The sequence below is a fragment of the Rissa tridactyla genome, chromosome Z (genome assembly GCF_028500815.1).
Source record: "Rissa tridactyla isolate bRisTri1 chromosome Z, bRisTri1.patW.cur.20221130, whole genome shotgun sequence".
Taxonomy (NCBI): Eukaryota; Metazoa; Chordata; class Aves; order Charadriiformes; family Laridae; genus Rissa; species Rissa tridactyla.
Window position 1 is genome coordinate 87157460 of NC_071497.1, and position 16314 is coordinate 87173773.

Sequence of the window (16314 nt, forward strand, 5' to 3'; positions counted from 1 at the left end):
ACGGGGGCTGTCCGGGGTGCACCGGGGCTGCGGGGGGCACCGGGGCTGCCGGTGCGTGGGCCGGGGCTGCCGGGGGGGGGCCTGCCGGGGGCGGGGGGGGACACGGCGGCGCTCGCGGGGTTGCCGGGGCCGGGACGGCGGGGCGGCCGCTCCCGGCTGCCATTTCATCGCGCCGCCGCTCGGTCCCTCCATTTTCTCTCCGGCAGCCGGCGGTGCCGGCCCGGTCCCCGCCGCCGTCCCGCGCCCGCCGCCTCCGCGCCCGCCGCCCCCCCTCCATGTAGCCCCGCGGCAGCTCCCCCCGCACACGCCCAGCCGCGGGGCCGCCTCCCGGCATGAGGAGCTGCAAGATGGTGCGTGTGGCCAGCGTGCTGGGGCTGGTGATGCTCAGCATCGCGCTGCTCATCCTCTCCCTCATCAGCTACGTCTCGCTCAAGAAGGACAACATCTTCGGCGCGCCCCGCGCCGCCGGCCCGGGGGGGCCCCGCATGTACATGTTCCACGCGGGATTCAGGTGAGGGCGCGGCGCAGCCCGGCGCGGCCCGGGGGCGGGGGGCCGCCATCCCATCCCTTCCCTTTCCATCCCATCCCATCCCCATCCCCATGCCCATCCCATCCCTTCCGACCCCCGCCGGCCCCGCTGCCGCCCGGGGGAGAGCCCCAACTGGGCGGGCGGGCCCCGGAGGGCCCCGCGGCCACGGCCCTCGCCCGCAACGGGGATGCGGCTCCCCCCGCTCCCAGCCCCGGCCGTGCTCCGCGGCCCGCGGAGGTGCTCCGGGGCCTGCGGGGAGCGGAGGGACCCCCGGGGAACCGCGGTACCGGGCCGGGGGGGGGGGGGGAAGGGGGGGGAGCGTGGGAACTGCAATGCCCCGGGGGGGCTGAAGCGCGGGGAGCAGCCCGACAGCACCGTGCCCAGCACGGCACGGCCCGGTGCAGCCCGGCCTGGTACAACCCAGTGCAGCCTGGCCCGGCCCAGCCCGGTGCAGCCCGGTGCAGCCCGGTAGAACTCGGTGCAGCCCGGTACAGCTCAGTGCAGCCCGGTGCAGCTCGGTAGAGCCTGGTACAGCCCGGTACATCCCGGCACATCCAGGTGCATCCCGGTACAGGCTGGTATATCCCGGTACATCCCGGTGCAGCCCGGTACAGGCTGGTATATCCCGGTACATCCCGGCCCGGCCCGGCCGCGGCGCGGCCGGCGCTGTCCGCGGTGCTGACGGCGGCCGACAGCGGGGGCGGGCACGGCCAGTAACGGCGGCGGGTCTGTGTGTCTGCGTGGGTCTGTGTCTGCGTGGGTCTGTGTGCGTGTCTGTGTGCGTGTGTCTGTGTGTCTGTGTGTGTGTCTGCACGGGTCTGTGTGCGTGTGTCTGTGTGTCTGTGTGTGTGTCTGTGTGTCTGCACGGGTCTGTGTGCATGTGTCTGTGTGTCTGTGTGTCTGCATGGGTCTGTGTGTGTGTGTCTGTGTGTGTGTGTCTGTGTGTGTGTCTGTGTGTCTGCACGGGTCTGTGTGCGTGTGTCTGCGTGGGTCTGTGTGTGTGTGTCTGCGTGGGTCTGTGTGCTCGTTTCCAGGTCGCAGTTCGCGCTGAAGTTCCTTGACCCCTCCTTCGTCCCCATCACCAACTCCCTGAGCCAGGAGCTGCAGGAGAAGCCCTCCAGGTGGGCCTTCAACCGGACGGCATTCGCACACCAGAGGTGAGTGTCCGGCCAGGTGCTGCGCCTGGGCCTCCCCTTCTCACCCTCCCTGAGGTGTCCCCTTCCCCCCAAGATTTAAGAAAATACAATCAGGGACCGCTAAATACTCTGAGCTGAGTGATTTGCCAGCGGCGAGAGACAAAGGCATTCCCCAGGTGGTTACAGCTATCTTGGAAGAATTGATTATTTCAGAGCAGGACACCAGGCTGCAACACGCATTATTTTACCAAACAGAACGTGACCCAGTTTCCTGGGGTGCAAGTGAAATTGTCATTACTTCTAGATAAATGGCTGGGGTTTTAAAACTTGAAACACATTGGACTGTAACAGCCATGAAATGCCAGGTTCATGGAGGCCAACACACGCCCAGCGAAACTTCCCAGCTGACTGCAGTTCTGAGCAAGAGCCGTGCTGCTCTGCCTTCCAGCACTGCTCCGGCTGAGGGGTGGGCAGAGCCGGGAGTTCGAATGGGGCTTAGAGCCTGGATCCACTGGAGGCACTCTCTTTGTGCATTGCCTTCTGCCTGCTGTTCACAGGTTGCACTGACTTCCCTGCTGCGTGGCAATGGAAAGGGTTTCTCCATTCCTTCAGCTTCCCCAAAGCTGCTCCTTACTTAATGGGAAGTAAAATGTGCTTTCAGTTTTCTCACTGTGACGTGAACTTGGTGGTGTCTGGCCAACCTCTTTTATTCATTTGCTTTACTGAGAGATATATATATCAGTAAATATATACTTCATACATTTTTATATATATATATTTACTGATAAGATAGCTACTACCATCCTGGACTGCAATTTTATCCTGACAAATGCCTGCCTGAGGAGCAGGAGCCCAGACCCTCAGCTCTGTGGCCAGGCAGCTGGCAGTCGGGATGGGGCTGCTGCACCCCTGGGTGCTGGCGGGCAGGGCTTGGGCTTCTCTCCTCCCTTCTGGTCACTCCCCGGTCCCAAGTCAGCGCTGCTGCCAGCACAGAGGGCAAATAATGGCCTTCTAGTGCCAACAAACGCTGCCCGAGGCCCTGAGGAGCTGTGGGGCACGGCAAGGAGATGGCACTTTGCCTGCCCCATCCTTTCCCAGGGACTTCCCAGGCTGGCGTGACAGTGGCCACCCCTCAGTTATTGCTTCATTCCTGGCACCACCAGCTCACCCTTCATGAGTCTATCTCTGTGCCACCCCACTAGAGACTTTAGCTAATGCCTCAGGATCTGCCTTTTCACTTGTCCGTTAGCCATAACCGATAATTAGGGCACCCAGTGGGACTCCATTAATGCTTAGACATTGGAGGATGCGAGCTGGAAGAAAGGTTGTTTGTTTTCCATAAACATGAACAAATAAAGCAGTATTGGTTTTCTAATTTTATGCCCTGCAAGGGAAATTCCTGAGCAGGGCTGGTTTTGTTTGGTTTGTAAGTATCTCTAATGACCCTTGTAAAAATGCCGGCGTGCTTGCCCAAATAAGACATTAAGGAATTATGTTTACATAAATAGAGACAGTGACAGTCACTTGTTTTTGTGATTCAAAGCTCCTTAGTGAGAACACACAAAAATATATGTGTTTAAAAATCAGCCACTGTTAATTCAACTGAATATCCTGAGCTGCTTGGGCTTGCAAACACGGCGCCCACCATTGCCAACGATGGGCGGGCCCGTACCAAGGGCGAGGTGCCCGCGGTGAGCCCTGGCAGCAGACTTGCCCACCTGGCCCGTGGCACAGCACACATGGGACCGTGCTGCGCGTCGCCCCTCAGCAAGGGGACTGCGGGAGGGGTGTGCTGTTAGCTGCGCGCCCTGGGCTTCCGCAGGGAATCCGATACATTAATCCTGATGCTGTTCCAAAAGAAACGCACACATCCTCAGCTGGTGTCAGTCAGGACCTCCCGGTAAAGCCAAGCAGAGCTCTAGGTGAGGAGCCAGCTCCATAATTCCATCTATTTGTATTAACTAAAAGCCATTGCACCACATTGCTCAGGAAGCTACTTTACTACATTTAAAAAAAAAAAAAAAAAAAGGAAAAATTTAAGTCTAGCTGGAAAGAAAATCTCTCCACCGCAGAAAGAGGGGAAATACAACTCCACGTTTTCTTTTCTTTTCCTGTTTTATTTTAGGCAAGAAATCCTTCAGCATGTCGACGTAATAAAAAATTTTTCTTTGACCAAGAATAGTGTTCGGATTGGACAGCTGATGCATTACGATTATTCCAGCCACAAGTATGTTTTCTCTATTAGCAATAACTTCAGGTCGCTGCTTCCCGACGTGTCGCCGATCCTCAACAAGCATTACAACATTTGCGCCGTGGTTGGAAATAGTGGGATCCTGACCGGGAGTCAGTGCGGGCAAGAGATAGATAAATCCGATTTTGTTTTTCGCTGCAATTTTGCTCCAACTGAGGCTTTCCAGAAAGATGTTGGAAGGAAAACCAACCTTACAACCTTCAACCCCAGCATCCTGGAAAAGTATTACAACAATCTTTTGACCATTCAGGATCGCAACAACTTCTTTTTAAGTTTGAAAAAGCTTGATGGGGCCATTCTTTGGATCCCCGCTTTTTTCTTCCACACGTCAGCAACAGTCACGAGAACACTGGTTGACTTCTTTGTTGAGCATAGAGGGCAACTAAAGGTCCAGTTGGCTTGGCCAGGAAATATAATGCAGCATGTTAACAGGTGTGTATTTTTGCCTTGTTTTTAACGTGTCAAAATACGTCTTTCTCTGTACAAATACACGTGTGTTTATTTTTCTGTTCGTGCCTCATCTGGTGGGCACTGTCTCACAGGTCAGGACCTGATACTGCTTTATTTTAGAGTAAATTCAGGTTTGTTATTGCTTCAGTACGTACTTGAGTGATTTCTTTCCAGAGTATGCCCGGCACAGCAGGGGTGGGTTGGTCGGTCGCACGGGGGCAGGGTCCATCCCTGGGCTCTGCTCCCGCCGCTGCTTCTGCTTCCAGAGGTGGGAGGAGGCCGGGGGGTGAGGGAGCTGCTGCATAAGCAACGCACCACTTATGGAAGAGCTTCTCTTCTCAGTGAGCAAACGGGGATGCTGCCAGACAGCTGAAAGGTGGTCTGAGGATAAACTAATAAATCCAAGGAGGATAACGTTGCCACCTCTTTAGCAAATGCACGTGTGAAGAGAAGCCGGGGAACCGCACTTTTCTGGATAAGGCACTACCTCTCCTGGTTAAAAACCGAACACGTTCGGGAGGAGACCACAGGAGACTATCAGTCAGGGTGCTGCTAAGGTTGCTTTTCACTCCTGGTCATTCCAGACTGACCCAAAGAGCAACCCTTGCCTTATCCAGGCTGTCACTCCCAGCGCTCATGGTCTCCAGGCAGTAACATTATGTTTTTCTTACAGCACACCTGTGGCGTTACTTGCACCCCAAACTAACGCACCTTTATTTTTTTCACAGGTACTGGAAGAACAAGCACTTGTCACCCAAGCGGCTGAGCACAGGTATTCTCATGTACACCCTCGCTTCTGCCATTTGCGAGGAGATCCACTTGTACGGATTCTGGCCCTTTGGGTTCGACCCCAACACGCGGGAGGACCTCCCGTACCACTACTATGATAAGAAGGGAACCAAGTTCACGACCAAGTGGCAGGAGTCCCACCAGCTGCCTGCAGAGTTCCAGCTGCTCTACAGGATGCACGGTGAAGGACTGGCCAAACTCACCTTGTCGCATTGTGCCTAAGAACCTAAATCTTGAAGTGCCAAATGATTGTCTAAAAAGTGCCCAAAACCGAATTAAACATTCTTCAGATATAATTCTAAAAAAATAAAAAAAAAAAACAAAACAACCCACCCTAAAATATTTTCCATAATATAAAGATCCTTTTTAGTCACCCTTGTCACTGCTCACAGAAGGGTTTAAGCATATTTAGCAGTGCAGAAGCATTTATCAAATTCTGTGGATGCTATTCATGCAGCAGCAAAGTTGAAATATTTTGCATTTATAGATACGCTACTAAGTATGTTTTAAGATATTTTCATATTTTAGCATTCCACAAAATGCCCTTAATCTCTTAATTTTATTATCCCTTCCCTATTAGATTTAGAAATGCCAATTTTAAAAGGTTTTGCTCCTCTTGTATATGTTGCTATCAGTAGCTCAGCATACGTATATTGCTGTGGCCGATTGAGAAAGCCACTCTGAATTCCCGTTCATCGTCCCTTGCAAGTTCTTCAGTGTGGATCCTGATTTCCACCGCTTGCATATTTTCGTATTTACTGAATTTTACATTTTTTAAAGAATAACGTAAACAAGATGATCACAATATGGCTCGTACCTAGGCGTTTATATTGCTCTCAGAATGCTTCAGCGTTTTAATTCAGTTTGGGCCAAATCCTAGTCCAAATCAGCCAGGCGGAAACATGGTCATTCCCATCCGTGTGATACTATTTGGTCTTTTGATTTTAAAGTTAAACCACCACGATAAATGGAATTGCGTTTCTCTGGAGGTGTGTTGGGTGAGAAGAACCCCAAGCCCCGGCGCAGGCACACCTCCCTCTGCGCCTGCTCTCCACACCCCCGACGACGGGGCGTCCTTCGAGAGGACGATCCCCCTGAGCAGGGAGCACGGGGGCTCCGGCCCATCCCTTTGCACCCACAGATCCCTGTTCCCCTCTCCCGGTGTGCGTGGCCCCGCCACGGTGGTACCTGGTGTTTCGCCGTGCGGAGCTGCAAGAGCAGGTACCCTCTGCGTTTCGGTGCGTCCCACCCAAAATGCCATCCGTCCCATGGGGGCGATGGGTGCCCAGCGATGCCAAGTCTCTAAGGAGCAGTAATAGCCTTCATTAGCCCAATTAACGGCGACAGGGTAGACGGGCCGGCCAGCCCCTCAGGTCAGCGAGGCTCGGGTTGTCCCCCCGCCGTGGCCAGGGTGGTCCCCCCGAGGGGCAGGGTGCCCAGCCTGCCCTGCGCCCGGCCCTGGCTCAGCAGGCATGGCTAGCTGGGCAGGGACCCACTGGCCCAGCAGCCACGCCAGCCAGGCGCCAGGATTTTTAAAAATGTTTTTTAAAGGGAAACGAGCATGGCAGGAGCGCAGGGAAGAGGAAATGCAGTTATCAGATCTACCCCATTTACATCTCTAAATCCACGGTCAGACAACTAAGTTAGTGCCCCCGTTTTCCGGTTGCCGACAGCCGTCCCAGGCAGTACAGGAAGACACGGGTGCCTCGGTACCGCTGAAAATCAGGCTGTTTGTAGAGGGGACGAACCTTAGGGTCACTTACGGTTTGAAAATGTTGGCCATTATGACTCAGGATAAAGGAGCCTGTAAAATAACTGGGTTTCTTATTACAGTAAGTACGCTTACAAGTATTTTAACATTTTTCTACTATTCTGTATGACACTGAGAACTGACTACGCACTGAAAGAAGATGCAAAATCCAATTTAAAATCATACTTTAAAATGGCACATTTTAATTTTTCTCAGCCTCTTTGCATACAAGCAGATGTAGGAGGTGAGGAAGGAGATCTCGAGTACAACACCAAACCTGAGCGGCCCGGAGCATCTCCTGGTGCCCGCCACCGTGGCTCCGCCAAAGCCGTGCCATCCCTCTCCCCGCGCCCCGGCTGGAGGAGGAGCTGGCAGCTCTCTTGCCCATTTTAATTATCCCACATTTTCTGGCTTTTGCTTTTTCAAAGGCTGTTTGGGGCTGGGGCGCGCTGTGGAGGGTCTCCCCAGTGCCACAGCGTGCACAGACCCACTCCTGCAGGGAACTGCAGCGCTTCCCTCCCTGTGCCAAGCCTGGCTCGGCATTCCCGGGCTCCGGCTCTCCGTGCTGTCGTATTGGTCCCGCGCTCATCACCGCTCCCACAGCAGAGTACGACCTCTCGCAACTGTTATTATGAAGACATAGTTGTGCAGTGATGGTGGTGTCTTATGCCATATGGTGCCATATGAGTCGTTCTTGATATTATCACGTGTTCTTTGTGTCGTGGTCACGCGCGAGGGCCCGGGCCAGGCAGCAGCTGGGCTGTGCTGCGCGCAGACCCCCCGCATGGTGCGAGGACAGGCATCCCCAGGGAAGGACCGAGCCCCGCCGGCCCCTGTGGGCCCTCTTGGCGAGGGTCTGCGGGATCGCCAGGCGCCGGGACGGCGTGTCGGAGCGGGGAGCTGTGCGGCCGGGAGCAGCCGGGCAGCACCAGCCCTGACTGAGTCCCGCGGGAACCCTTCTCCAAGCGCTGGAGTACGCGGGCTGCTTTTGCCCAAAAACCAAACAGAGGAATTGCACAGGGAAGGAAGAGTTCTGCACTGGTTGTCAATGAAGTACCGCAATTAATCATTTCTGGTATCGTTTCCTGCTGAGCTGTAGGGTGGACGCATGTTGGCCAAGGCGGGCGGATGGCTCTGCACGTCGCCAGGGCGCGGGGTGAAGCTGTGGCCAGCGGCCAGCTCAGCAAAGAGTCCACTGGGGGAGAAGGGTCGCCCCGAACCCCGAGTGATGCCTGTTGGCTTGTGGTTAATGCCAGGTATTTTAATTAAGAGGCACTTTATCAATTGCATGTAGGGAGTGACCATTTTTAATCAGCAGATTAAGGAAATGTGAACTATTATCATTATATTGGCATGAAAGTGGAGGCCAGCGTGCTCTGTACAGTTTTTGGCTGCTGGCTCCCACTGGGAAATTGCACTGGCAGATCCTGCTTGGCTGCTGCACAGCGTCTACGTGACATAACTACTTTAGATTAGATGTAGTCGCGAGTAAACACTCATTATCCTAAACAAATGTATTTCCATCTGCGCACTTTGTGCCCTTTCTGCAGTGGGGATGCTCAGCCTGGGGCGAGGTGGTTCATCACACATCTCCCCCTGCAGCTCCTCCCTGATGGCATCGGGACCGCTGCAGGGCACCGGGAACAGAGGAACCTGCCGTGTATCCCTGTAACTGGGAGGGCAACATCTCCAGGGTCAAACTGGCCGCGGGTGCACTGTGAGCTCCCGGGAAGCCACAGGGGATGGGCCACCTGCTGTGAGCCAGCCCTGTCCCCAGCGTCCCCAGCGAGGGCTGGTGGCAGAAGCGGGTTTCCCCGTGCTGAAGGCGTGTGTGGTGGCTGCACCTGCGCGGCAAAGCTTGTGTGGAGCTGGTTCGGGCAGAGCTGCAGCCTCCTGCCTCCCCCAGAGCCCCTGCACGCCCGAGGCCTCGGCCGGTTGATCCTGAGAAGGGCAAATCTTCTCTCCCCTCAAGCTACTGCTTTAGAGCACCCAGGAGAGAAAATAAAATATAAAAATTACAGGCTGAAACCAAAACCCTAAGTTGCCCCAGGGTAGTTTTTTAATTTTTCATCATTTATTTTAAAAAATTTGTATTGCCTTCCCAGTCACAATAAACCTGGGGAAGATGCCCGCAGTCGGGATTTCTGTTCTCCCCACAACTTGCAGCCCCAGCCTGTTCCCCACAGCTGTGCTCGGGGGGGGTCTGGGGCGCCCCACTGCACCCCCAGATTGTGGAGAGGATGGTGACAGAAAGGGGTTTTAATGCACGGTACCTTAATTTGATCCTGCTTAATGTCATCAAAGGGAGTGTCTCTCTCAGGCTCGTCCCGTTTGTGGCGAGGTCCCGGGATGACCAAAGGCAGCAGACCCCGCTGGGGGGGGTGTGGGGGAACACCGGTGCTCTGCAGCCCCCTCCCGCCCCCGGAGAGGGACGGGACCCCCCCCCTCAATCCCGGGGATGGCGCTGGCAGCGCAGCTGGAACTTTCCAGAGGCACAAAGAGGCACTGAGCGCAGAGAAGGAAGCACGAAAACGACTGCAAATATTCGGAAATGGGAATACAGAAAAATTATTGACAGAGCGCCATATTATATCATTGATTTTTAAGCAAAACTCCCCATCGATTTTTCAGAACCACATTGAACATTTCAGAATCATTGATTTTAATGGGGAGTTCTGCCCCAAAATCAATGGCGCAATACAGCCCAAAGTAAATTGCTTCTTAGTATCAATATTTTTTGTCTGAGCTCTGGCAATGTGGAAAATCATCTTAAAATGTGCATCTTTTGTTTTTGCCTGTTTTCCTAGATGCTCTTTGAATTCTGCTTTTATAGAGAGACGGGAGGGGAAGGGCAGCTTGCGCCGGCCGGTGGGACCAGCAGTGGCCCAGGGTGGGCTCGGACCCCCCGATGCCTCGCGCTCAGACTGGGCTCTTTCCCAAACCCCCATTTTCAGGCTGGTTTTTCTGGTGGGACCTCGCGTTTGGGGCACTGTGCGTCCTAGAGCGGCAATGTGGGGGTGACCCCCCGGTGTTTGCGCTGACAGCTCTGGGCTCGGCGCCCTTTTCTCTCTGCGCCAGGGCGTATGGCCCAGGTAATTCTGGTTTTGTAGAAAATCAGGTGTCCCAAGCTGGTCCCTGCTATGGAATGTGGGTCCGTGAGGCAAGGAGGTGCCGGCTGCCGCCCTCCCTGCCAGGACGGGACAGGACCTGCATTGGGTACCGCCTTGGCCGGACTCTTCCTTCCCGTCTCTTTGGCCCAAAATCTTCCTGCCTCTCTCTACCTGAACGAATTCCTGACGGTTGAGGGACAACGCTCGCTGTCATTACTGAACGTCTAGGCAAGCGAATACAGCTAAATGAGCGTATGCGTAATGCGATGTGATCAATATTTGTGAGTATGGAACATTTGAGTTTTCAAAGCCAGGAGAGGCCCTTCTGACCAGCGCCAGGGGAAGAGTCTGGCGGGACACGGAGCCCACTCGCCCCCAGGCTGCCAGGACAGTGTCCCGCACGCTGTGGCCACTGGGGGCGAGCGGTGGCCGCATCCTGCTCCATCCCCTCTGCCGAGGGGCTGTGGGGTCCGGGGGAGCCGGGGACGGGCACTGTGCAGGGGGGGTCTGGCCGCCGGGCAGGGGGTGTGAAGAGGGGGTGTACATAAGGGTGGAAATACGTGTGTGACCTTCTCTTCTTTTACACATCTTGGGTTTGTATTTGCGTTGCTTGCATCTTTGCAGTGAATGGTAGCAAGATACATTAAAACGAAGTCATTTTGGCTACCGGTTTTAATTGTGGAGTATACCAAAAAGCAAGCGTTTGTGAAATATAACTAACTGTGAATGGAGGTTGCAAAAACAGGTCATTTAGAAAAAAGCAGGTTTTCTGTAAATGAATGTGTCTTTATTCTAATGGCTATACAGTTCAATGCCTGATGGAGTTGTTTTCAATAAAAAGAAGATAAATATTTTAAAAAAAGAAAAAAAAATGCCATAATTGTAATAAAGGATTCATTATCTGACGGCCATACTAAAAGCATTATTTATTTTTCAATGGCTAACGTTCACAAAGGGCCAGGGCACAGTCTCAGGTGAAGGGCAGAGCCGCACACGGTGTGAAATCCGTTGCAAGCCAAGCTGGTGTCCAAGCCTGGCTCCCCGGGAGAGCCTCTGCGGCATCGGCAGGACCGGGACTGGGCACGCAGGCGGGCGCCTCCCCTGCCAGCCGCGGCCACGCCGCACGTCGTGCCCCCGGGCACGCTGGCCAGCGAGGCCCTGGCTCTTCTCCTGGCCAAGTACCGCATCCTCGTCCTCAGCATCGCTTGTGGAGAACAACGCGGCGATTCCTTTGGGATCTCTCAGCAATGTGGTTCTTTGGTGTGAATGTGCCTGCAACATTGACTCGTGCCAAAACACAATATTGAATGCGTTGTTTTTAAATAAAATGTTTTATTGTGCATTGAAAGTCTGTAAAACTCAGCTGCGTCCGCTTCTTTCTTCTTATTACTTCCTGAACTGTCAATAGTAACGAAGGGGCTGCGCCGGGAGGGTTTCCACGCTGTAGGCACACTCCGCTGAGCACCAGATCGTCATTTTAATGAAAAAGCTTTCCATATCTTAAAGGATACGCTGTGGGGTTGGAAATGTGCTCAAATTGTATGAAAGCACACCAAGGACACTCTCCCCTAGCAAAAATACGAGCACGGCTTCGTGCAGCCCACGCTGTATTTGAGGTGCTGGCCGAAGAGGAGTCAGTGGTGAGAGGGGTGAGGGTTTGGTGCTGCTGGTTCCTCTCAGGACACCGTGACAGATGCTCTGTGGTCGACACGGCGTGTGCTTTGGTCTGCCTGGCACACAGACCCCCACAGAGGGTCCCAGAGCTGCCCGCGCCGCTCCCCGATGTCCATGGCCCGTGGTCTCGGCCCCACATCCCCCGGCCAGCCACCAAAATACATTTAAACGCCACACTCCCGTACAAACTGGAGGGCTCACTGTCCCGGCACCTGTGTGGCTGTTTCCAGAGTAGGGCTAATAGTCTGGGCAACCAGTCATCGATCTTTGAAAAATGCTTCAGGAGGTAACGTTTGGTGCAATATAAACGAAAAAGCATTACCTGTCTATGCTACTTGCGTGCTTCCCACCCCTGATATCTAATGCATCCATTATATTTATCCTCGAAACCACGGTGGTGCCCCTGTCGCCGCTGAGAGGCAGGACACCGTGCCAAGCGTGGGAGGCGAGCAGGGCTCGCCTCCTGACTGCAGGGCTCGCCGCTGATGCGGGTCCCTGCCGCGGCTTTTCTCCCCGTCCTGCCTCCACCAGTGCCACCGAAGCCCTACTCGCCGCGTGGGCACTGCCGGGACCCCACGCCCTGGCCGGGGCCAGCCCTGCCCGCTCCCTCCCCGCCAGCATCACTGTTTCCCAACACTTCCCACAAACCAAACAAGCTGGGGCCCTCCTGCTCCCAAGATAAATATTGCAAACTGGATCCAGTTTTAATCTTTAACCATGGTCCTCACCAGCCAAGTGTGCCATCAGCCACGCCGGCGCGGCCACGATGCCCTTCTCGCAGCGGGTGACGGGGTGCACCGAGGCAGGGGTGTCTCGTGAGAGGTGTGGAGCTGAAACCCCCAAGCGAGCAACCACCCACCCACTGCCACGGTCCCCGCCGCAGCCCAGCGCCTCCTGGTTTTGCCACGCCGTGCCGCGGGGACTGCACTCCCCATCCGCAAGAGCTGCTGCTTCTGCCTGGTGAGGACGCCCGGGGATGGGGACACGGGGACTGGCAGCTGCTCGGGAAGCCCCTGGCAAGAGCAGCCTGGCAAGCACCACTCCAGCTGGGATTTATTGCCCCAAAACCCAATTTCTGGTGTAGCGATGGGAGAGGAAAAATCCTTCCCTTCATCTTCCCCACTGAGAAACCCAAGGGAGGCTCCCCAGAGCCTCTGCCCCTCGGTGCCGGAGCCGAAGGGTGCCAGCGCTGGAGGCAAGTAGCCCAGCCAGGGTTTCACTTGCCCCTGGTAGCCCCTGAGCCCTTTTTCCTTTATCAGTTTGCACTGTTGAAGCTGGATTCATCTTTCTCAGGCATGTTTTACCCTCTAAACTGCCCCCTGAAGAACTCAGGGAAAAACATCCCATATTGTCCGACTTGTCTTTTACTTCTAAATAGCTGAAATCCGGTCTGGGAGGAGAAAAATCACAAGGAAGGTTGGTTCTGCTTCTCAGGAGCAAAACTTAGTTCCTGGGCAGCAGATACGCCTGGGACCAATACGAGTTTAGGTCCCCTCTGGACCCGCGTCCAGCTGGGAAGATGTCACTGGGGGCTGGAGCCGGCCCCTCTGCCCTCTGCAGAGAAGAAAAGAGGTCCAAGAACAATTTCAAAATACCAAAAGAAAACACTTGCAATATTTGTTTAAAAGCAGGTGAAAACGATGTGTGCTGTCGCTGCCCAGCTCCTGCCAGCTGTTTTAAGGGAAGGCTGGGAAAGCCAGGTGCCGCACCAGCGCGAGGGTGTGTGCAGGGCTGCGAGCGCAGATGATGAACCCCCAGACGTGCCCTTTTCAGGCGGTTTGAGTCAGCCAGCCAGCTTTGCAGCGCTGAAGGGCCAGGCCCTTCTCTTCCCCGCGCTCAGAGATGGCTTGTGGGTGCTGCAGGAAACCGCAGGGTCCAACCTCTAGTGAACAAAAGAGGAGAGGAAATAAAATTCAAATACCCTGGGGAGCCACAGACAAAAAAAAGAAGGATGCCAAGCCTGGGGCGAACGCGGCCAGGCCAGGTCAGCCCCAGGTCCATCCCGTCCCAGCGGCTCCTGGGCCCCGCACCGCTGCCTGGTCCAGGGGAAGGGGAAGCGGCTCGGGGAGTCCTGGCTGCAGGCAGGGAGAAAGAGGAAAACTAACAAAGAAACCTCCCTCCCCCAAGAGCAGAGGGAAAGCCTCTGGCAAAGGCAGCCATGCAGGCAGGGAACGCCGCTTCCCGCTGAGCAGCCAAAGCTCGTTAGGCTGGAAGCAACGAGCGGCCGCCCCGGCTCTCCGACATCGCTCCTGCCAGCCCTGCCTGCGCCACACGGCCTCGCGTGGGTGCCAAAGGACACGCCAGCATCCTCCATCACGCAGGGAGAAACATCCAGGGGAGCGGGGGCCTCGGGGGGCCGAGGCAGGTGGCACGCGTGGGGCAGAAGGGCAGAGCTCTCCCCTCGCACCGCCGGCGGAGGACGGGCACCGCGGCGCCCGAGTGGCGCTGTGCCGCCACGTACCCACCGCCCTGCTTACAGCTGCCCCCGCCACCCTGCTATTTATACGTTTGGGGGGCTGATTAGCCATGGAAAGATTTTGACATCAATTTGGCAAGAGGCCAGAATTAGGCGCCACGAGGTGTAATATAACATAACCGTGGAACGCAGTAATCAGACGCGGGTTTAAAAAGAAAAGGTCAAAGTCAGGCCTTATCTCCTGAATTTGGAAAATATCATTTATTCAGGCAAAAAAAAAAAAAAAAAATCAATTTCTCATCTTTCCTCTGTTAACTTAAAGAGAGCATAATTGATCGAAATGAGTGGCGCAGCGAAGGCGCTGGCAAATGCCCCTGCCAGCTGCACCCCCCCCCCGCCATCCTGCGCCCCACCACGGCAGGCAGACGGCCGCCCTGCTGCCTGCCGTGCTCCTGCCGCGCTGCCCCGGCGGGGAACCCCGTCTTATGCCGACCAGCACACACCCCAGTAAAGCCGAGTACCCCCCCAACCAACAAAAAGGGGGGCGAGGTGCCTACTGAGAGAGCTGAATGCAGCTGGCTTTCCTCAAAGCAAAGGGGATCGATACACAATCAAGTAAAACAGTGCCGTTCGTTTTTTGTGCAACAAAAAGTTGTATTTCCTTGAAGTTGTGAAACGTGGTAGAAGATCTTTGCAAACCTATGGAGCTAAAATACAAAGTATGATTCATCTTAACTTTTAGGTAACGTTTCCCACTCCGTAAAGAGAGTGCTGGTAGTTCCCAGGAGCGGCAGGAGGGGATGGAGTTGAGTACCTAAAAATGCATGGCATGTCCTGCCACCAACTCACGCTTGTGTGACACCGTTTGAGCAGCAGTTGGAGTGCCTGGTCCCCAACCTCAGCTCTTCTGGGAAAGGGGAAGGGAAAGAGAAAGGAAAAAGGGAAAGGGAAAAGGAAAGGGAGAGGGAGAGAGAAAGGGAAAGGAACAGGGGAAAAGGAAAAGAAGGAGAAGGACGCCGGCACATCTGCCTGGCTCCCATCGGGGTCTGCCTACCCACTCCCCTCCCCGCCTGCCCGCCGCCTCCGGAGGGCTGCACTTGCCTCTCTTTTCCCCAAATCAACTGCAACTTTTGCCTTCCTTTAGGAAGGACAAAAAGATTTCACGCATAACTTGTCCTGAACAAAGGCACCTCACGCCAGGGCTTTCTTTTTTCTTCTTCCTTTCTTTTCTCTTTTCCACCACAGGCTGACAAGGGCAGGGGTAGCTGGGGTGGGGGGAGCTTCATTTTATACCCACTTGGTTAGTGCCAAAAAGCAGTTGGAAAACACCGTGAGCTCCAGAGACACACGGCGGAGTGGAGAGAAACGGATCGTTAGCCTTTGGGATCCATAGCGAAAATCTGTAGGGAAACTGGGTGCTGTCATACACAACCTGCTTGTAAATAGGCTCCAGCTGCCCTGGAGAGCGGCCTGGTAATGTGCGGTGTCTTGCCTCGGAAGAATATAAAATACAGCCATTTTTGGACTGGGTTCAGCCATTTTCACTCGCCAGCTGCATTTCTTTACAAGCCCCGCGTTATTTCTGCATGTCCCAAAGCAGAGAGTTGCCCAGCACCCATCATCCATCCCTGCCTGTACCCAGGACCAGGCAGGCGGCTCAGCACCCTGCCCACACCACGCTGCCCACCCTGCCCACGCTGCCCACACCGCGCTGCCCACACCACACTGCCCACATCTCCCCACAGCCCCGCACCGCACTATCCCTGCACACTGCTCCCCTTTGGCCCTTTTCAGAATTTTACTCCCCAATGTCCAACCGAGGCTGAACTCTTGCTGATCCTATCAAAAAGGTGACATTTCCTCCCATTTCCCCCCATTTTGTTACCGGAAAGACAGTGTGGGGGTGGGACCTTTACAAACGTAGAGATGGTTATCGGGGCCCGAGATAAGGATGACATAAAACGCAAGGACACAGCTGCTCGGAGCTGCCGTCGCTGCGTTACTGATTAAAGGGCAGGAGGCGGCGGGGGGAACAGCAGAGGAAACCGCATGGCTGGCAGCAACTGCATGGCCTGGCACGGCACGGCACAGCGCGACAGTCTGGCACAGCGTGGCTCGGCATGGCAGACGCCGGCACAGCCTGGCACGGTGTGGCACAGTCCAGCACGGCCCGGCCTGGGGTGGCATGGCACGGCCCGACATGTCTCGG

General features: G+C 55.3%; 1 protein-coding gene across 1 annotated transcript; it reads left to right on the plus strand.

The window, feature by feature from the left end:
* Positions 1 to 332: 332 nt before the first annotated feature.
* Positions 333 to 5377, plus strand: LOC128902779 (sia-alpha-2,3-Gal-beta-1,4-GlcNAc-R:alpha 2,8-sialyltransferase). Its single transcript, XM_054186312.1, has 4 exons — positions 333 to 511; positions 1564 to 1686; positions 3791 to 4348; positions 5095 to 5377. Exons 1-4 carry the CDS (start codon positions 333 to 335, stop codon positions 5375 to 5377), a joined length of 1143 nt encoding a protein of 380 aa, XP_054042287.1.
* Positions 5378 to 16314: the final 10937 nt, after the last annotated feature.

Bases quoted from the DNA above. Each gene is read 5' to 3' on its own strand.
- LOC128902779 (XM_054186312.1), top strand. From the start codon at position 333: ATGAGGAGCTGCAAGATGGTGCGTGTGGCCAGCGTGCTGGGGCTGGTG. The intron at 512-1,563 runs GTGAGGGCGCGG...GCTCGTTTCCAG, and splicing joins ATGTTCCACGCGGGATTCAG to GTCGCAGTTCGCGCTGAAGT. The intron at 4,349-5,094 runs GTGTGTATTTTT...TTTTTTTCACAG, and splicing joins ATAATGCAGCATGTTAACAG to GTACTGGAAGAACAAGCACT.